The sequence below is a fragment of the Cyanistes caeruleus genome, chromosome 12 (assembly GCF_971803275.1).
Source record: "Cyanistes caeruleus chromosome 12, bCyaCae1.hap1.1, whole genome shotgun sequence".
Classification (NCBI taxonomy): domain Eukaryota; kingdom Metazoa; phylum Chordata; class Aves; order Passeriformes; family Paridae; genus Cyanistes; species Cyanistes caeruleus.
The window spans coordinates 10,251,005-10,272,578 of NC_141712.1; the positions used below are offsets into that span (position 1 = coordinate 10,251,005).

The window sequence follows — 21,574 nt, forward strand, 5'->3', positions numbered from 1 at the left end:
GATGTCTCAGAGCCAAATTGTCTGCTCCTGTAAATGGTCAGAGCTCCACAGAAGGGGGATATGAAATAAGGCTCGTCTGATTTTACAGCAGAGCATCTGAAGCACTTCTCCTGCCCTAGCCAATTTAAAGCAAAATTAAAAGAAAAATAAACCCCAATTAGCATGTGAGCTCTTCACTGGCAAATTGGCATAACTCCACTGGATATCTGACTTAGGCAGAGTTATCAGGACTTACCACCAAGAAGATCTGGGCCAGGGTATTTTAATGGTGATTTCATGTGGGTGGGTGAGAGCCCAATTCTTCATCCTTATTCAGGCTGAAAACCAGGAATGCACTACAGAGCTATAGATCAGCTGAGAAATTGATTGTTTGCAGGGAGGGAGGCTAAAGTGGCTCAGTTATTCCAAAATTAGCAACTGCTAATGTGTATATAGGAGTGTATAGCTCAGGCCAAATGACAAGTGAATGCTGCCCAATAGCTCCCCATCTATATCATACCTGCATCTAGACCCTGATTACTTTTATTTCCAGAATAAACTAGCAAATACAGGACTGATAAATGAAACATTTCTGAATAAGATAGCTTGGCAGGATATCTTTAATATTACCTAAAAAAACAGAGGTTAATAAATAGTTAAATTTAGCTGTAGCTTGTCTTAAGTAGTTTGAACATAAGTCAATATTTTCGTCTTTTGTTGTCTCAGGGCTTCTACAGGAGCAGAGAGAATTTCATCAATGATTTCTCTACACTTTATAGCATTATGCCTTTGTACTATTATCCATCTGTACCCTTATCTAACATGTTATCAACTGTATGAAAATAACCAGCAGTCCCTTCAGCCCACAGCAAGTATCAATAGGAAGAATGACAGTGGCTAGTTTGCACACTTGAAATGGTTTATTTGTTGCAATCCTGTGCACAAGATGTTTATCAGTAAGCACCAGACAGCCATGCAGAAGAAGGAGCCTTAATTCTGTCTGAGACAGCCTCTTATTGCTATTGATAGTTAGCATCAGTGTCCAGTCTGAGAAATGGAAGTGCTGCAGGCAACTTCAGTCAAGACACCCTATTGATCTACTGCTTCCTCTGCGTCCCTGAAGCTAGAGAAGAAAAATAAAAGGGGAGGAAAAGCTCGCTGTGTAAGGGGCAATGCAGCAGTCTATGTCTTGCCATCATTCAAAGGGGTGTGTATGTGCATGGATATTCCTGATATTCAGTACCTTAGACAACTGTAAATCACACGCACAGCCATGATAAATATAAATGTCAATGTGTTGGAAATGTCCTTTATATAAGAGGTGTCACTAGAACTACATTTTTAGCATGAAACATTTTTTCTGCTTTTTATTTTTCATTGACTTATTGTGCTTCTGTTATATCCTGTCTAACACAATCAATCTAAAGCATAATATCTGAGAGTCCTATTCATAAATAATACATATTTGGGTCATTTTCATTTGTATCCTACAATGAAGATTTACAAGCCAGAAACAAAACAAGAAACAATGTGTGGAATGCTCTTATTCAGTGGATAAGAATATATTACTGTGATCAATTAATCTGCTTTTCTCTGCATTAGGTGGACATCTTTATGGTGCATCCATAAGGGTTTATAACTTGGGAGAGACAGAATCAGCTCTAAGGCTCTAACATAAAATGCCTCTACTCAGAAAAAAGAAACTTTTCCAAAGTTTTTGCTTGGTCGAGGCTTTTTTCCCCCCCCATCATTGTTGTTCTTGTTGTTTTCCAGTGTGTTAATTTTGGCAAACTGAACCACAGCAATATCCATCAACATAGAACGGTGCTCTGCCCTACATTCTACCTCTCACATTAAATGAAACAAAAAATTTGCTACAATAATTCTGAGGATTTTCATAGTGCTTTTCATCCTAAGAGAGTCCCATTTTACTACAAACCACACAATTCATTCTACAGGATGGAAGACTGACACACAAAAAGGTCCCAGCTCAGTTTTTAGGGCCAAAAATTGCTAGGCAAAATTAATTAAAAAGAAATAAAATCTGTGCACAGAAATTGCAGGAACAGGAGAGCTGAAAGGCAGACTCCAACTGGCACTGGTTTGCAGTACAAGAACCTGCAGCCCCCGGTGCAGGAGGGCTGGGACTGATCTTGGGCCATGGCAGAGGAGCAGCACTAATGGCCTGGATGATTATCAATTCTACCTGCACAGAAAGGAGCAAAAGCAGTGAGTTAAAATCAGCCAGAGCTACTTTAGGAAGCAAAGTCAGAACATACAAGGACTTTGCAAGCAGTGTAAACCTTTGGGGAAAAGCAGGGGTGAGTGGTGGGAATGAGGACAAGGCTGGTGGCTGCCACAGTCCCCCTTTGCCTTGGAGGTGCGGACCAGGCTCTGCTCAGACTCTGTGCCTCAGAGTGGGTTATTGCAGGCGTTTTTCAAATCTGGAAATTTGCTACAAGTGCATCTCAGATAAAAATTGAAATGAGTTTTGCAACTATGGCAAAAAGCAATTTTACATTTCATAGACCTTTTAAAACCCTTTTCAATAGAAAATAAAAATAACAGTAAGGGGAAAAAAAGGCTACATTTCCATTCCCGTTTTTATAGTTTGACGTTGCAGATGTTTCTGGGTCAGAGGTGAACATGTCTTTAGGTGTCAAAAGATGCAATAACCTGAGTCAAAAATGGCTCAGTCCCCAGAACCGTGACTGTGTGCCAGAATATCCCCACCTCAGAAGCTTGCTGGCAGCAATGTGCTCCAGGTGTCTTACACTATGCAGACCTGGTAGTCATTTTAATATTTTCCATGCTCATGTAAATGGACTTGATGTGTGTTCATCAAATGTGGGAAAATCCCACAGAATTGTGTGCCATCTGTTTATAGGTAAAAAGTCTGCTTTGCTGACAATCCAATGCAAAATCAGAACACAGAATGAAAGCAAGCACGCTTTTGTTTTGCTCTGGTTTGGTTTTATAAATCTGAGGCTTAACGTCATATTAAAAACCTAACAAAGTTCAAAGGTTCATTCTGTTTGGATAGCAGTACTGTCCTTCTCAGATGTGTGGATATTACCTGAGATACACGGAGCCCTTAAATCTGCACGTGGCTACAACTTGCAACCTAATGAAACCCTGAGCACAGCCAGGAGTCAGCAGGACCTGGGGAGGGTGCAAGGGCCAGCTTGGACAGCTGGGTGTCTGCACTGGTGCCCTGAACCAGGAGCCTCTGGGAAACACTAGCTGACAGCACTTCAACACGAGTGGATGGCCTCAAGTGAGAAACTCAAGCTGAAGTAAAAACGAAAAGGTTCATTTTGAAAAAGCACTGCCTTATTTTATTTAACACCCAATACTGCATTTGGTTTTTTGTTAGAATTAAAGCCAGGTTCAATTCAATTAATACGGTAGATGCCAATCAAAGTGTCCATCTTTATTATTTTGGTATGTTTTAAACAAGTTCATTGGACAAAAGGCAGTTATGTCTCAGCTATGACATTAAAGGAAGGCTGTGGTCACAGAGAGTTTCAACATCAGTTTATAGACATTGACTGGTGATCAGAAGAGGAATTCGGGACCTTTCTTGTCCTTTTACACTCCACGTGGAACACTTGCTTATGCTTTTCTACAGAGAACTGATAACCAGACCTGGGAAATTTATACCTGAATATGAGTCAGATGTTAGAAGATGATGTCAAAGTGTTTCAAAAGAGTATTTTCATTACACTTACTATGGAGTGAGTGAGTCCTGGGTGAAAGAAGAGTTAATGCAGCTGGCAGAGGAGAAAAACATCAGAGGAAAATAAACTGATAAAACTGATCAAATCCAGACATATTCAATCTAAAATCTCAAATGGGATTCAAGGCATGCTAGAAGGATGCTTCAATATCAAATGCTGTTAAACCATCCTGAGAAGAAGACAAAACAAAATCTCTGTAGAGAGATGCTCTGGATGCTCACTCAGCAAGGTAGGTCAGTGTTATCTGCACTGAGATAGGCTCTGCTGCTTTTCACTGGCTTAACCCTGCCCCTACCAGCCCCAAACAGATATTTTAACCTTGCCACCAGCATTGTACTGAGGTGTAGAAGCTGAGAAACAGAGCTTGAAAGTGCCTGTGGTCAGCTAATTGGGAAAACAATCAGTTCTTCACAGTATAATCTACCCTGTTTGCCAAAAGAGACAAGTTTTATATGTTCAATCAAAAAAGTGCAACTCCTCCAGTAATGTGGCTAAGACATTTACTTAGAAAACTGAGGAATCTTATTTTCAAGGTCAAGCTGAGGTTTCCTGGGTTCAGACTTAGAAATACTTAGTAAGGCCAAAGAAATATTTACTGGGTTCGAGGGAGCAGGGAGTAGATGTGTAACTTGAACATAATTTAAGTCATCCTGGGAGGTCTTTTTGTTTTTACATATCTGTGTCTCCTCAGACAACATTTTATTTTTTTTCCCCATGAAATTGGAAGAAATTGATGACATTTTTTGCCATTACATTTTAGATAGGCCATTTCCTGCACTGAACCAGAGAACTTATTTATTTATACCCTTTCCAGAATGTATTTCTTTCCAGTGCATCACATGGAACCACATAGACAAATTTTGTCCAAGGACTGCCATCCCTTGTGTTAAACTAGAAGGATTTTCTGTGTAAAGCAATGATTTTCTTTATGTGACCTCTGACAGTGGGAGTGTTGGAGGGCCAGTGGTAGGTGGGGCTTCACAGGCAGTCATAAATTAAGCAGCAACATTTTACAAACGAGCTCCATAATGAGTAAGTGATTAGAAGATGTGCTACTGCATGCTGGAGATTAACATCCAAACACAAAAACTACCACCTAGCCAAGGAATGGCAGTAGAAGGTTAAAAGAAATATTCAATATTATCAATCATACCAAAGGAGCTTGGGAGAATTAATGTGTTGGTGTCAAAAAGACTGAGAAGGAGCGAAATAGGACTACAGTGATTGCCAGAATCTTACTTGCCTGGAGAGATAACATTGGACATTCAGTTTAACTAGGCAGGTGCCAAGAATCCTCTTGTGATGCTATGGAGTGGCTTTCAAATATCAGAATGTACACTGACCCCCATCGTCTGGTACTTCCCATGGTTTCAGAATTGCTCATTAAGCCAGGGAAACCTCCAGTGAGGTGTGGTGACCTGAAAACAGACGGAAGCTAAAGAATCAATGTTTTAAGTAAAACAGCAATTATAAAAAGATCTACAGCTCCTTCCATGTAATCAGGTAAATTAGCAGGAGTGGCATAAAGCACCTAAATTGGAGAAAGAGTGGAGAAAGGGGGAGTGGGGGGAAAAAGAAGGTCCCTTGGGAGATATCTGATAGGATGCTTAGTCTGTGTAGAGGGCAAAAGGTTAAGTGAAAATGAGATGAAGGAATGATCAGATATAGTCAGATCAGAGACAGTTAAATAAAGGAAAGTGCTAACCTAAGATAAATGTGGAGAAACGCCCTTGTGCTGAGTATGTTTGTGCGGCTGTTCTTCAGCAGCTCAGGAGCAGGAGAGGAGCAATTGCCAGTTCCCAACCAACACCAGTCCTAGCTGAAGCACTTCCCAGCAAAGAAACAGAAGGGATAAGGATATAAACTAAACATTCCATCATCCTGCTATCCAGTAGAGTGAAAGGATATTAAAGGGCTTCTAATTGCATGACACTTTTTGCAGGTCCCTGTTTACTCTGGTGTGATAAAAATTATCCATAGTGATATAAATTATCCTTAGAGATGAGAAAGTCAGGCCTGTGACATCTGTGTTTTTGGTCAGTGAGAAAGATGTTGTACAAAGAACATTGAAACAAAAATACCGATAGTTACTTGAAAGCTCCAGACCTTGATGGTTGGCTAATGCTTTCCTGGGTCAAACAGCTTTCACTAGAAGGGGTTTCCATAATAACAACAACAAAAAAAAAAATCTGGTTGAAAGAGATGCATAATGTAGAAAACAAATGCTTGGAATACGTTCTATGTGAAACTTCATCAACTATTTTGGTAAATCATTCTTAGAATATTCAGCAAAAAGGACCTGAGTTAATATATTGCACCAGGAAGCTCAAGAAATATCTGTAATGACCAAGTCTGGAAATAACCACAAGCATTTTGTTCATAAGCCTTTTGTGACTTACAGCCTTAGATTTCTAAATACCAGGGGGAGATACAAACTCTTACACACATAATTTAGAGCTCAGTCCATTTTTTGTTTTGTTTTGGTTTTGTTTTTGTTTTGTTTTGTTTTGTTTTGTTTCCTCAGGAGCTTAATTAACATATACAAATAGACCTGGGAATTAGGAAGTTGGAGCTTGAACTCAACTGCTAGGTGCTAATACTTGGGAATACCCAAACAGGGTTCCTGAAAACAAATTTCTGTACTCTCCACAATTTGGTGCTACAGCCTTTTGAGGTGAGAGAAATTGTGTGTTCTCGACAAAGAGTTTGTTTAGCTGCAGAATTCCCCAAATCCAGATGGAGTGCAGTTGAGGAATGCTGCTGGCCCAGGTAGCCCGGCTCCGAACTGGAGACTGAGATGCAGATTGAGCTGTGCGGAGGCGAGAGGCCGTGAAGTGCCAGCCCTTGGGATAACAAAGGCATGAAGATGGGGGATGCCAGCCAGGTGAATGGACTGCGAGAGACACAGCAGGAGCCGGGAATCGCCGAGTTTTTGGTTAACAAAGGAGGCGGGTGAGGCCAGCGAGGTGATGGAAGCGGAGAGGGGCCGGGAGGCGAAGAGAGGTTTGCCTTCGGAGAGAAGGTGGGAGGATAGGAGCTATAAAAGTCCGGGCTTCCTTGGTTGGTGTCCTGGGAGGCAGCAGCTCGAGCTGCTCCGGTGTCGCTGTGCCGGGAATAAGCGCTTTTATTCGGAACGAGACATCCGAATGTGCTCCGGGAAAGCGCTGGGGGAGCCGGGAGCGGAGCCGCGGGACACGGCGGGGACACGGACACCTCGGGGACACGGACACCTTGGGGACACGGACACCTGAGGGGACACGGGCACCTGAGGGGACACGGGCACCTGCGGGGACACGGGCACCTCGGGGACACGGGCACCTCGGGGACACGGACACCTGAGGGGACACGGACACCTGAGGGGACACGGGCACCTGAGAGGACACGGACACCTGAGGGGACACGGACACCTGAGGGGACACGGGCACCTGAGAGGACACGGACACCTGAGGGGACACGGACACCTCGGGGACACGGGCACCTCGGGGACACGGACACCTGAGGGGACACGGGCACCTGCGGGGACACGGACACCTCGGGGACACGGACACCTCGGGGACACGGACACCTGAGGGGACACGGGCACCTCGGGGACACGGGCACCTCGGGGACACGGACACCTGAGGGGACACGGACACCTGAGGGGACACGGGCACCTCGGGGACACGGGCACCTCGGGGACACGGACACCTGAGGGGACACGGGCACCTGAGAGGACACGGACACCTCGGGGACACGGACACCTGCGGGGACACGGGCACCTGAGGGGACACGGACACCTCGGGGACACGGGCACCTGAGGGGACACGGACACCTCGGGGACACGGGCACCTCGGGGACACGGGCACCTCGGGGACACCCCGCCCTTGGCACCGGCACTGCCGGGGCTCTCCTGAGCGCTCACACTGCGAGGTTTCCTCACCGCTTCTCATCTCCCACGCTAACACACACCCCACACGTATTTGTCAACTCTAAGCGACAATGAAAGAAGTCTGAGTCTGTAAATGAGGAGTTTCAAATGAAGGAGGTGGCGGAGGCATTTTGACCCTATTCAGTCAAGGTCAGGTTTCCCCTGAATTATACCTGTTTCCTTGTCTAACATTTTAGACACCTCCCGATTGTCTATCGACAGAGTTTATAAGTGGCATTACACAATGAAGAAGAAAGAAGGCTGCTCGCAGCTCCCCCTTTCCCCATGTGTTAAAAAGCAGAGTTCCAAAGAAGAGACAAAAGAGTGTTTGGGTCCCAGTTGTGTGCCTATGGGAAAGGAGTGGTGAAAAGAGGCCAGCAGCTCCTAGAAACAGCGAGGGGAGGGAAGAGCACAAATCAGCTTTATGAGCCAGCAAATGATGGATGGCTAAATGCCAACTTAGAGCAATGCATAGAATGGGGTTTGCATTGTTGCGATTATTAAAGGTTATTTTACTTTTAATTTTTTGTGGTAGGTGTCCTTACTTCTTCCTTACAGAAACCCTTGATTTTCACTTGCTACATACTTAGATGTGCTTGTCATACCCACAAGGTGATTTCAGTTCTCGGATGCCAGGAAACCTCTCTGCTGATCAAAACACAGCTGCACAGGCTCACTGGATCTATTCACGGGTGCCACACGACTGGGGTACGCCTGTCTATACCTGTGAAAATAGATGTAATTAATATCACAGATATAATACGTGCATGCAAATCCAGATGCTAAAAATGACTTATAGTAAGAGAAGGTTTCCATTTGCCAAACCATATGAAAGTATCTGAATCATTTAAGCAGAATACAATCTACACTTGGACTACTGTTGCTGCAGTGACATTAGCACCCTCTTAGTCTATTTTTTGTACAGTCGAGCTTGATTTTTAGTGAAAGATCCTAAGGAATACAATTTTAAAACATTTTTTAATTAGCTTTTTCCAGGCTGTCACCCCTGTGCGGCATTAAAAAGCTCTTTCCATCACCTCCCACGAGTTGATTTGACACAAGATGTCAGATAATAAGACTATATGAATTGCTATTCACTGGACACTGATCTTATGATTGGAACAATTAAGGAGCAACTCTATCCATTTGATATAAAATTCCTTCAGTGTAAGCAATAGAACAAAATATTCTCATAGATAACCCTTTCATTCATTACAGAAATGTGTATCAACTCCTTTAGTAACAAATAACAGTCAGTTTTTTCAGAATGCTTTATTAATAGATTTTGTATTACAGTTTTACCTTCTTCATTTTGACATTTATTTCTCCTTTAATGAGTCAAAATGCCTAGCCAAGAGCTCTTGGCTTTAAGTATGTTCTTAACATCAGCATATTAACTGCCACATCCAGGGTAATAGGCTTAACTTATCTCTTTGAGATCTTTGTGGAAAAAGAACCAAACACACCAATTTTAAAAAATTGTTGTAAATGGAAACTTCGACTTTAGTGGCACTGGAAAACAATAATGCTGCTTCATCATCATCTGAACATTCAGTTTTACAGTTTTCCTGCCAAATATCCCAAATATCTGTGATAAGTGCCTCTTCTCGTAATAAAAGATACTGAACAAAAAAGCAGTTCAACTGAGATTTTGAAGTCTTGATTTGCAACAGTCCATTCTGAACCCTTCATTTTATTTCTTTTTGTATTGTGCAGGCAAACAATAGTTGTTGCTTTCGTCATGAGCTCAAGCAGTACATTTCAGCAGACTGAGCTTAAGCACATGCAGATGGGTGTAACACCAATTTTTTAAAGGATATTATAAATCCATCTGTAAGCAAATTAATGTAAGAACAAAAGAGCATTTTTTTCATAATCGTGGGTAATTCTGAGCAAAGTTTCAATGGTTCCTCCCAGAAATCTAGATGAAACAATTGCAGGTTTTGATTTTTTTTTTTAATTATGACTCTTAAATCACATCAGTATGAGTCCCATTATCAATGCAAGACAAAACCAACTGCAATAGATTTTTCTGCACATCCCCTGATTTTGTCTGCTGGCAGAAGGGTCCATGCACAGGCTGTCTGTGCATTTACTCTGCTCATTGCTGTCTGAAGGGCCATTTCTACCTTTCTCAGTGACACAGGGCCAAAGCTCACAGCTCACCTGAGTGTGCCTTGCTGGCTGAGAGGTACCTGTGGCAGAGAAACTGAATGCACCCCTGAAGATTGGGTCCACTGAAGTGTTTCTTTATTCAAGATGTCTTTTAGTGGTTGTGGTATTTCTGACTTTTTTCTTGTGAAATCAGGAGATAGTGTTAGCTTGCTTCCCTGTTGCCTGTATGAGGAAGTAAGAGAAAAAATTATAAATTCATTTAAAAGCAAATTAAATAATTCCATCTGCCTGCCTGATTTGACATTTTCAATTTCTCAGTTTCTCTGATGAATGACCCAGCTCTTCCTAGGAATATGCACTGCTTAAATGGTGGACATATGCTACAATAATAACAATTACAAATAATTACTCTAATGTGGTGAATGAGTAAAGCCAATTAGTTGATGTGATGATGTTTCCATGACAAACTCCAGCTTTATGGAGTTGTTCATTTTTAAGTCTAACAGCTTTCTGATATCCTTTGTCAGGCAACAGTGTGACTTGACTATCTCAATTCAGAAATCTGTCCTGACAGATGCATAAAGTCATGGACTGTGCTCCTACTTAAATCAGAATTTCAACAAACACCTAATGCAGAATTAAGTTTAGGCTTAAACTGTAAAGACATAGTCATAATAAAGCAGATTTCCTGATGAACACTTATTAAATTATTTCCTTGTCTATTTCCTGGGGAAACTTTAAAATAGAAATGTTGGTGTGCACATGTACTTAGTTACACATTGTCAATTCAAACTCTGGTTCAGGACAACACTTCAGCTTTTTGTTAACCTCATTAACCTCAGACATCAAAAACAATAGACTTGCAGATATGTCTAAATTTAAACTTAACTATCATTCAGAATAGAAATGTTTTACTGAACTGAGGGTTAAACTGAAGGGATGCTCTTAATCCACACAGGACAGAACTTGCTGAAGTAATATGTATATTATACTGTGTACATGAGACTAATGACTATGACTTGGTGTCATAATGTTATTCTTGGAATGAAATATCTCTAAACCTAATTCTTAATGCTCTCAGACCAGACACTTTGGTTTTTAAATTTTGCATTTGATTTTCTTTCTTTCTGCAACACAACTGTGGAGAGAAAGGAATTCAAGAATCACGCAGCAGACCAGTAGTACACTTTTCAAGTCTACTGACAAAAAAATCCACAGGTCCACTGAAATAACAGGCACCAACATGTTTGTGATGTCTCACATACTTCTGTACCATATTCTGTTAGTAGGCATGGATGATTTTCATCCACTGTGGTATAAAGACACATTAATACTAAACCTGGGCTTACCCCACACTTTCCACTCTGCAGCTGACCTGTGATAACTCTTTGCTGACAGAGAGAGGAAGTCAGAAGCAGTAATGATCCAGAAGTCTTCCAGACTTCCTGCAGGGGCAATGTTTCCACAGTCAAAGATTTTCAGAGGAGGGATCAGTGCTTTGTTAAGTTAGGGACTTAACACAGGAAAAAGTCTGAGGAAGTTACAAACCAAAAGCATGGCTATTTTTTGTAGAACTCCTGACCAGACACAACCACCAAGTGACCAGAGTTCTGTACTGGACGTTGACTTACCAAAATGTTTCTCCACACGCATTTACTGCTTCTTGAGCCCATGAACACTTTCTGGAGGAGCAGCCTCCCCAGCCATTGGTCCCCTGGGCTGACTTGAAGGCCTGGCTGTATGGAGGTACTCTCTGCCATACAGCTGTCCCTGCTGCCTGGTGTCCCTGCAACAGGCACATCAGCGCTGCTGCTCAGGCTCACAACTGTGCCACGTGCTCAGAGATTCTTCACTCATGTTTGAGCAACAGTGATATCACTGCCAGAGTATGTCAGTAACTGACATCTTGGAAACAGAGGAGGAAGGGAGACAGGCTGGAAATGCCAAGATTAAATAAAACCAATATGAGTATTCTTATCACCTTTTGACAAAGGCTGCAGGAATTTAGAAACAGTGCAGTGCAGCTCTGCTGATTTGGTAGCTCAGTGAGTTATGTCAGTATAAATGGTGTCTTGGAGTATTAACAAAAGGCACCAGACTGGGAACTTCTAGTTAAGTACTGATAGTTAGGTTGGAGAATAGAGTCCTGCAGGTATTTTGGCAAGTCAAAATTTTACACAGTTAACACACACTGCATAAAATATTGGGCTTTAAGTTGTGGGATTTTTATGTTTGTTTTCAGACTCAAATTTTCAAATATTTGACAAGTTCCTAAACTGCTTGCAAAAATCCCCAAGTCACAACCCAGTCGGATAAAAATCTATTCATTGTAAAAAGGGAAGGGTAGGGAAGGAAAGGTTTGTTGATAAGTTTGCTGCACTATTAAAACATTTAACCACAGCCTGGAGCTCAAATCAGCATTCGTGTGAAGTTCCTATTTATTAGAGTATGTGAAAAGTATTCATCAAAATCATGTCTTGTTTTTGAAAAGGATGCACCCCAGTAATTATGGTGCAAGAGTAAATCCATTTCTTGTGAATATGAAAAAGTAAGTGATAAACACTGTTAGGAATTGTTCTCTGGCCCATTTAAAGAACATACTTCTTTTCAAAATAAACATTAAAATAACAGTAGAGAAAGGATGAGGGAGAAATCATAGAGGAATTTATCACACTGAATCTAGGTCCACACTGACTCGTCTAAATCTATAAAAAGAAAAAGGCCTGCAAGTGGCTCTGAAAGTGATGGGAACCCATGCTTCACACACATGTCTTGAAAGAATGTCAGAAATCTCGTTCCCCTTTTGGCTGCGGTTACAGATGCTTTCTCTGGACTGCGGGCTCACCAGTTTCACTTGTCTGCAGCACTCAAAAATACATTTTCCCCTGGAAGACAGTCTGCATATGCTTACAATAAACATTAACCAAATCAAATGACTTTCACTTTGGGATAAATACTTTCAAGTAAGTCTGTTAGCGACGCTCATGGTAAATTGCTAATAATTAGTTTTTCCAATCTACTTGGGTTGTACTAACGAACACAATCAGTTCTAACATATTTACACGCAGGATAAATCCTGCCTCCCTCCATGTGTCCATGGAAGGCCCAAGGTAAGGTGGATATATTCTGCTGCAGGAACACACGAGAGCCCCTTTAGGTCAGGTGGGTGATCCTGCTGGTTTTGTGTGTCTAAACTCTGCTGGCTGCACAAGAGCTGCCTGTTCACCATGGACATCTGTCCTGGTGTTGGGGCTGGAGCAGGGTAAAGTCTGCACTTTCTTGGCCACAAAATATGTAACTTACAAAACACAGAAACTCTCAGCTCTGCAAAGCCAATGAAACCACATTTTCCTATAACTGTGGCTTCCCCTTTTTGCAGGCTACCCGCTTGTAATGGCTTGTTGTAAATTACACAGTGGTATCTCTAGAGATGGGAAAATCTGTTTTTTGTGCTTGTGAACATAACCCAACATGAAGTGGTCCTGTAATGGGACATTTCAGGGTCTTACTGGAAGGACAACAGTCATACCAATACCTCTCAGCACCCTTCTGTTTAGCCAAAATACAGAACTATGGATTAGAATTATGTCTCTACCATAATTAAAATAACCCCAAAACTGTTACCTTCAGCAATTTGGTTACTGGAAAATCCCTAGATACCGCTGAGCAAATCTCCCGGTGATTTGTTCCACCAAGTCCCAAATAGTTCTGAAATGCAATCCAATTGGTATTACAAATTATCTGCCCTATTTTTGTGTAATTTTCTTAACAACTCCAAATACTTACAGAAGCACTGCAGCAGACCATAAGACCCTGCTCTGGCTGAGAAATCTGCATGCATTGCATAAAATGTATGATTCTACAACTCATTAAGTCTAATTTATGGCATATGTAATTAAGCACCTTTGAATTGAACCTAGGTCTCTAGAGATAATAACACTTAGAACTTATATAGGGCTTTTCATCTTCAAAGTGCTTTACAAACATTAACTAATTAACAACATAATAAGACATGAAAGGCGAAAGTACTTACCCATAGTGCTGCATAGCCTCTGTATAATTCAGATTTTGATGCTTTTCAGTGCAAGATCCAGTCTGGGTGCACAGAGATTTACAGTGGTCCCCTTCACAATCAGAAAATGACTGTGCACATCATATCTGTGAATTCCCAGAGCCCATCTCTTCTCTGCTATTTATTGCTGAGTCAGATGAAGCAGCTCCTGAATGTGAAGGAAAATATGGAAAATGACATCTCAAGGCAGTTTGAGGGTGCATGAGTTTTCAGGGCTTTGGAGGCACAGTAATGGGGCATAATGTAGAAAGGGGTTCCTGGAGAATCCACTGCACAAGATTTCTGCTATTACCTAAGTCCAGTATCCTTCCCAAGAGAAATCTAATAATTACACAAAGTCTCTTGAGATTGGCTAAAAGACTGGGGAGAAGGCCTTATTTCAGCTCAAATACATTTTCCTGCAAACTCTACAATATTTTTTCTTCATTTCTGCTCTTCTGAAAAGTTTGAACTATCTAGCCAGCATGTTTGTTAGTTTTTGGGTTTTTTTAATCACTTGGTCTAATTTACACATGATCTCTTGAGACAGTGGATCTCGAGACAGCCTTATTATCTGAACGAATGTTTTCTTGGTGATGGCAATGTTGCAGATGTTGTATCAGGTTTCTTGAATCTCCCCTAAACATTCCTAATGCAGAAAGTTGATGGATAAAATAAAAGGGGAACAATTAATCCCGATAGTTTTAGTGACCCATCCTTCAGACATCAGCCTGTGTCAGAGATCATTTTCCTGAGCACAGAACGCTGCCCATTGTCTGTGCACATGCTGTGCTTGAGCATCACCTGTTCACCAGCCAGGATAATGGCTGTGGGGGCAGGATCTCTCGTCTCTGCCCAGACAATGCCTGCCTCTGTCCCCGTGGGGATTCTGCAGGGCCCCAAAAGCTGAGTTTGGGGACCAGTGGAAAAGCATGGCAAGTATATAAGGCAGAACAACACACATGTACCTGCCTAACTCTGCACACCAAAAATATCTCAGACACAAACACAGATGACTCAGCAGCAGCAGTGCAGGTGGAGCCCCATCAGAAATTAAAGAAAACGAGACATACCATGGATCAGAAAATAACATGTCTGTGGAACCAGTAGGCTTTTGTGCTCCCCACAGACACACAGTCCAGAACAAATCCTGAAAGGTAACAATCTCACAGTAGCAATGCCTACAAGAGATCCTACGATAAACATAGGGTCTAATCAAATGCATTACGATTTTTAAATGCAAATGTAGAATAGAACTGTCAAAATGTTTTATCCCTAAATTGTGAGTGCTAACCTTCCCATACTTATTATATAGCAGTACATTTTAATTTGCCTGGAGCAGAGTTGAATAAAGCAAGCATCACAAACACAATCAAATGGATATTTGAAAGAACTGCTCCTCACAATAGCTGTGTGTCTGAGCAAAGCTTCAAATGTTGATCAATTGATTACCAAAATCAAAGAATACATTTCCCAAATGAGCTTCTGTAAAGCACTCAATAGGACCAGAGAAAACCAGCATAAAGTTCTGCAGAACAGCAGTTTTCTCTAAAATATTTACAAGTGCAACTTTCTACTGCTTTCCTGGTTTATAACTTAGATCTGCACAGATCAAGAATGAAGAATAAAACACTTCTGATAAATCAATGGCTTAATTCAGTTTCAGTGTGGCAAATTCAGTCAAATAAAGACAGAAAACAATATGAAGTTATCCAAAGGTAAACTTTAAATCTTATGTGCATTGCAAATCAGTCTCACTGGCAAAATTGCTCAATTGATTTTTTAAATCTTTAATAAAAAAAAATAATGGCAAAAATATAAAATCAAGCATAACTAGTGTTCTGTCCATCTGCCATCTCCGATGAGCTGGTTTCTGCTGTGCCATGCTGCTGTACTTGTATTTTTTGCCTTTCTTCAGTCAGTCATGTTTGCAGAACTGCTGTCCACCAAATGCACATGGTTTTTGCTCACTGACTTTAATCTGAAAAATGGGATGAAAAAAGGAAAACTAACTTTCAACCTGAAACAAAATTATTTGCTTAAGCTTTCATATATTTTATCCTCCTTTTAAAGGCAGGTTTTCTTGTATGACGTCTTCCAGAGGCTTCACCTATTATACTGTGCTGTCCTCACCATGGTGAAACCTGAGCTGGGGTGAAAATTCTTCAATATGATCCCTCTGTAGAGCAAAATTCAGAGTTGTTCACAAGCAAATAAGTTCTCAGCACCATTGTCTTTACTCCTCCATCTCTGGAAGAGGCATTTGTCCTGAAGAACATAATGGGATTTTGTCCCTGTCGTGTGGCTACTGCCTTAGTCTGGAAGTTTATAAGGGAAAAACCTGAAGGATCAAACCCATTCTTTTGACTTAAATAAAATTTTTGCTTAGCAGCATCTTAAAATATCGATTGAAAACCCTCAACTTTCAAAGTTTCTGACACTTGATATTGAGGTTCTGACTCTCCTAGGATGCAGATTTGATAGCACTTAGTCTTTGCCATGAGCTGTTGCTTTACTAAGGAGAAAAGCCCCACCCACACCACATTACACTCTCACTACTCCCTAGAGTAACAGAGATTACACTGATCTGCAGGATTTTTCTCTTTTCTAAACAAATACCTTTCTGGAGCAAGCCTCTATGCTGAAATCCTCTTGGGTAAACAGAGAGCACTCCAGGACTTACTGCATGTTAAGTGAGCGAACAAATATTTAGCCTTATGACGCTTAGGTGCCTGATTCTCTATCTGTACCTTTCTTTCATCTTCCACCTGGAAAAGAAGCATGGCTGAAGGAACCTGACAGGAAAAGGAAAAAAGCATTGAGAAAAGGACAGGAACGGTGGCTGGCCAATGTTAATAGAGAAACCAGAAATATGGGAGATCAAAAAGTTATAAGGAAGGGATATTTTGTCTCTTCTTATACCTTTGCAGATCATTTCAGAAGAGCTTTGTTTCACTTTAACAAATCAGGATTTCTCTCCTATTGCCCTGTGCACAGAGGTAAGGAGGACTTTGAAGGATCACAAAGACAACACAGAAAACTTCCCATCATTCTGTATGTCCTCAAGGTGCCCAGGCAGAGGCCTCAGTTTCTGCCTCTCACTGGTATTAGCTATTTTCCCAAACTCTTACCAGGAACATTCACTCTTACAGTGGCAGGGAGAGTAACATTTTATTCTACTTTGTCCTTGTTTGCCAGCTAATGAAAGATTTTGTGAGGTAAAAAACAGATTTTTTTTTTTCTTTCAGTGCTGTTATTCCCATAATGCACATGGACTTTTTGATCCTCCACCTCTGTATCATGTCATCCTTCAGTATCTCAGCTCCTAAGCTCAGGAGGAAACAGCAGCAATTCTGCCTCTGGACCTTATTCTGATGTAGGTCTGCTAATCAATCACATGAATACCCTTAGCCTTACAGGTGATTTAATGGTGTCATTAATCCCATTTTAATTCTAAAGAACTGAGGCACACAGTAATTGCTTGGACAGGAGGCTAGGCACCAAACTCAGATTTCTTGTTAAACTCTTCCAAAGTTCATTCATTTTCTGATACTTCAGTTTTTTTCTTTTTGCTCTAAAGTATTTGCAGAACAGGCACAAAAGGTATCAGAGCAAAAAACCAAGTCAATGAAAGCAATTAAATGAAAGTATTTAAATAACTAATGGTTTTTCTTCTTCCATATGACTCTTTCTATACAAGAAGGCAAGATGAGGTTCTCCCTGTGCTAGCAGATAGCTGCAGCTCTGCAGAGTTACTGAAGTGCTAATATTGATCAGACAAGATGGAGCATGTTACTGAGGCAATTGGTCAGGCTAAAGCAGTGATGGCAGCACATGGCATGTTATGGATGGCTGAAGTAGCTGAGGACATCTATCTTTCTGTCTATCTACCTGCTTTCCAAGATGTCTATCATCATTGAACTTCGCTACCAAGAAACAAGGGCAGCACTTAATCATCAATAGATAAATACTGTTTATGCCATTAATTGGGGAATGGGTCATTTTCCTTGTTTGTACCTTTGCTGCTCTTTTTTTTTTTTTTTTTTTTTTTTCTTTTTTTTTTTAGCTCCACAGTTGTGAGACAGTAGCATTTTCTCACAGCCTGTATGTGTTGTTCTGGGACTTGTGTCAGTAGCAACAGCACAGCTCTGTGTGTCTGCCAGGGCTCATTCAATGGAGCTCCTTTCCAGAAAAACAAGATAGCCAACAAATGAGGGCTACAAAACTTCAAACCCCGCACCTTTTCATAATGTCTGTGCCATGGTTTGGAAGCAGCAGTGGTGTGAGCAGTCTCTGCACCTGCCCCATACAGCCACAAGTGTCTGAATAGCAAAGGGAGTTTCCCAAGTAATACCTGCTGTAAACCCACAACTTCCACACTTGCATTTTCTCTATAGTTAGTATTCAGCAAAGACACTGCAACAGTGCAGGGCTGTGTGTTTGCTGGCATTTTTCTCGTTCAAAGCTTTTGAGAACACTTTACTGAGGCATATAATGCTGCCTTGAAATTGGCTTCTAAACCACATTTTGAGAAGATGAAACACAGGCTCTTGGCTGGGTGTTTTTGCCCTGTGCCATGGCTTGCTTGAGGCAGAAAAGCACCCCATCTCCCCTTTCCAAATCTTTCAGCTCAAGTCTCATCAGTCTGGCTGTGATCATGAGATTCCTCTCTAATATAATAATTTCTCTCTTTTTTTTTTTCTTCCCCCCTCCCCTAATTTTTACATTACTAATTACAAGCTCTGGTATATAGATTTCCCCCTTTAAGATTTAGACTCTTACATGGTTTTAAACTTCAAGGAGAATTCATTTATCATTACAGAGCATTACATTAAAGACCACCTTCCTGGGGTAACGTTTGGAGTAATCATTGTGCCCTCTTGTTTTTATCTGAAGTCTTCCAAAAGGAGAGTTAGTTAGTCTAAATTAGGCAATGCAGTTTTTGCCTTGACATTTGGGAGGTCAAATTTTGCCTGTGACTGTCAACCTCTCAGAAGAGGAGATGGCATTTGGAGTAATCCAAAACTCCTGCAGAGTTACATTACTGTGGCAGCCAGATGAGTAAATCTAGGCTGAAGATCTATTGGTTCAATTACTGCTTGGGGTCAGGACATGCCATAAATTATTAGATATGCAAATGGAAAACTCTGACTGTTGATGAAAGAAAGATGGATGGACTTCTTAAATACTCATAATTACTGCAAAGACTAACTATATAAACTGATGTATAGGTATTTGTGTGAAAAAGACTTCTGTTCTTAAATGTTACCTGTGTGTAGGCAAAAATAATTACTTTTTTTTTGTTTTACATGCACGTCATATTTTAAAAATAAACCTAGGAAATAATTTGGAAGTGTGTTTTGAACTTCTTCTGCAAAGCCCCTTGATTTTTGGAAGCAGATTCAGCCCAGTTCAGAAGAAGGTAATTCTCATTCTGTTCTCACTTACCCTGGGGTAAATCTGCAGCAGTGCCCTGCATTCTGTGAACACACACTGACAGTGTCTTTGGGAGGAGAACTATTTCCTTTGCCTGTGGAGGTAGTGTGGAAAGAATGCCACAGAGCAGCTGAGGTTTGTGTATCTGCTGGAGAGTGAATGAGCTGGCACATGATAACTTGACCTTATCACAACATGAACTCTGTAGCATTGCAACAGATTTTTGTGGATAGGAAAATAAAATGCAAATAAGTCATTACTCTACATCTGTTTTTGCTGTCATTTAAATACTTTATGGTCTTATTTCTCAGTGTGAATAAATTTGGAAGCACTTGCCCCTACTTTAGTCATGTAGGAAGTTTGCTACATCTGTAAAAACTTGTTGAATTTCTCTTGCAGATTCTCTCTTTTGAGAGAGAAGTTTTTACTACATGTAAGACAAAATGATTGTGAGAGTGAGAATAACGTGAGCTGTTCAACGCCACCTGCTGCTGCAAGGGGAAATATATTCCCAGAGGCACCTTGGCTGAGCAGGAACAGATACACAAGCACCGGGAAGCTTGTTCTGCTCGAGAGTAAGTTTGCAGAAATACATCACAAGGCATGAGGGGATGCACTTTCCCAAAACTGATGCTGATTTTCCCAGGCAGTATGTGCAAGCCCAGGGAGTTTCTAAAGGATATACAGCATCACTCCCTGGCTTATAACTTCCAAATAATTTTCATTTCTGTCACTCTGGATGGAATGTTTTTCAAAACTACTACAGGCTTTCTGAAAGCTCCTATTCACTGCCTAAATATAAATCTCTTGGCCGCAGCTCTTGCTGTCATTATTATTATTTTAATAAGAGTTCACATGGTGGGGTTTGAAAACTAGACAGTAAATTAAAAGTTACTCAAGTATTCTTCAAGTAGAGATCAGAAATTAGCTCCTAACATACAGTTTATATAACAGAAAAGTAATTAGGAAATACATTTTTGCTATTTATAATGTATACCAGTTTGAGACAGAAATATTATTTGTTTATGCAGGTATAGAACCAGCAGAAGCAACCTGCAGCTCACCTTTTGTACTTTTGAGAGTGTTGGAAGCCAGTGATGTTTTATGGGTAAGAGTGATGTTTTGAGTGGTGGTCGAACAGAGATGATCTCATTCCAGTGTGACACCAAGGTAATTTGGGAACAGCCCCTTGAAGCCAACAAAACTGTACAGGGAAAATCATAAAAATGAGAATAAACAATCTGGTTTTAAATCTTTTCCTATAAAATTCTAACAATCATTTTAAGTTTGCAAGAAGGTTACAAGAAACAGCTCAATATGTATAATTTATAATTTCTCCGTAGAAGCAGTAGTAATAAGGAAAAAAAGGTATAACTCTGAAAGTGTTCAGAAAAGGGTTTATTTAAAATGTTATTGCTAAAAATGTGTTTTTTAAATATTCATTTTAATCTTATTAGTTCTGCTCTGAACCAATCATGAAAGTACAAAGTTCAACCAGCATTCTATTAACGAGATAAAGTGCTCAAAAATGGATAAAATTTAAGATTTCTCTTTCTACCTGAAATAAAGAAGAAAAATAAGGAAAGCATAAGCAATAACAAACAGCATACCTTAGTTTATATTAAAAAAATTCTATATGTGTATGACATAATTTGTGAAAAAGGAATCAAGGAAAAATCCTGCATGGGGAAGTGAAGAACTGAATTAATTCCACTTTTTGTATGACTTCTAAACAAGTGTAAATTCTCCTTATTGAAGTTCCAGTCTTTGGTGTTCTAATAAGTCTGGTCACTTGGTACAAGTTTGGATCTTTTTCTGTAGATTTTAGGAAAGAAGTATATTAATTTTACACAAACATTGCTTTAAACTTACAAGAAAGAAAGATGCTGTAGAAGTTTAGCACCATGTTTGTACTCTTAAGTATTCTTTATTTCTATACCTCATTTCCCTGTTGTGACAGTCACTTAGTAAATTTCAATTAGGTTTGCTACATATAACTGCAATTTTGCAACAATAAAAAAGCATATTTTTCAGTAGCTATAATAATTTGTGGAAGAAAAAGTTCTCTACCAAACCTTCTGGACTTGCATAAAAATGTGGTTTATTGATTAGCTGGTAAATAGTTTTCTAATGTTGTCATGATTTTAGTTCTATGAAATGGCAGAATGGGCACATTCTACCAGCTTTAGTCTCATTCACGTGCAGAGATTTTTTTAGATGGTACTCAGAAAGGGAATCCTTCACAGCTAACTCCAAGTACATTTTACTGTCTGGCCCCCTCCCTTCAGTTTGCTCATAGCCAATGACAAAATAATTATAATATATTGGACGTGCTGTTTCTTCTTT

The 21,574-nt window shown here is 40.5% G+C and overlaps 1 protein-coding gene across 4 annotated transcripts in view; it reads right to left on the reverse strand.

The window, feature by feature from the left end:
• Positions 1 to 880: 880 nt before the first annotated feature.
• Positions 881 to 21,574, reverse strand: part of LOC111934608 (uncharacterized) — a 76,339-nt gene continuing 55,645 nt past the window's right edge. For 2 of the 4 annotated variants that reach the window (XR_015275206.1, XR_015275207.1), the window contains exons 5-13: positions 20,293 to 20,432; positions 16,412 to 16,587; positions 14,866 to 15,773; positions 13,775 to 13,961; positions 11,091 to 11,186; positions 9,793 to 9,963; positions 8,232 to 8,350; positions 4,963 to 5,137; positions 881 to 2,185 (exon numbers count right to left, since the gene is read on the reverse strand). Coding sequence is in view for 2 of the 4 variants with exons in the window: in XM_086847081.1 (XP_086703207.1) it covers positions 6,656 to 6,966; positions 7,285 to 7,648 (675 nt within the window). In the remaining 2 variants the exon portion in view is untranslated. Of the gene's footprint in view, positions 2,186 to 4,962; positions 5,138 to 6,589; positions 6,967 to 7,284; positions 8,351 to 9,792; positions 9,964 to 11,090; positions 11,187 to 11,372; positions 11,676 to 13,365; positions 13,450 to 13,774; positions 15,774 to 16,411; positions 16,588 to 20,292; positions 20,433 to 20,838; positions 21,044 to 21,574 lie in introns of those variants that run through there. The other 2 variants (XM_086847081.1, XM_086847080.1) reach the window with 2 other exon arrangements.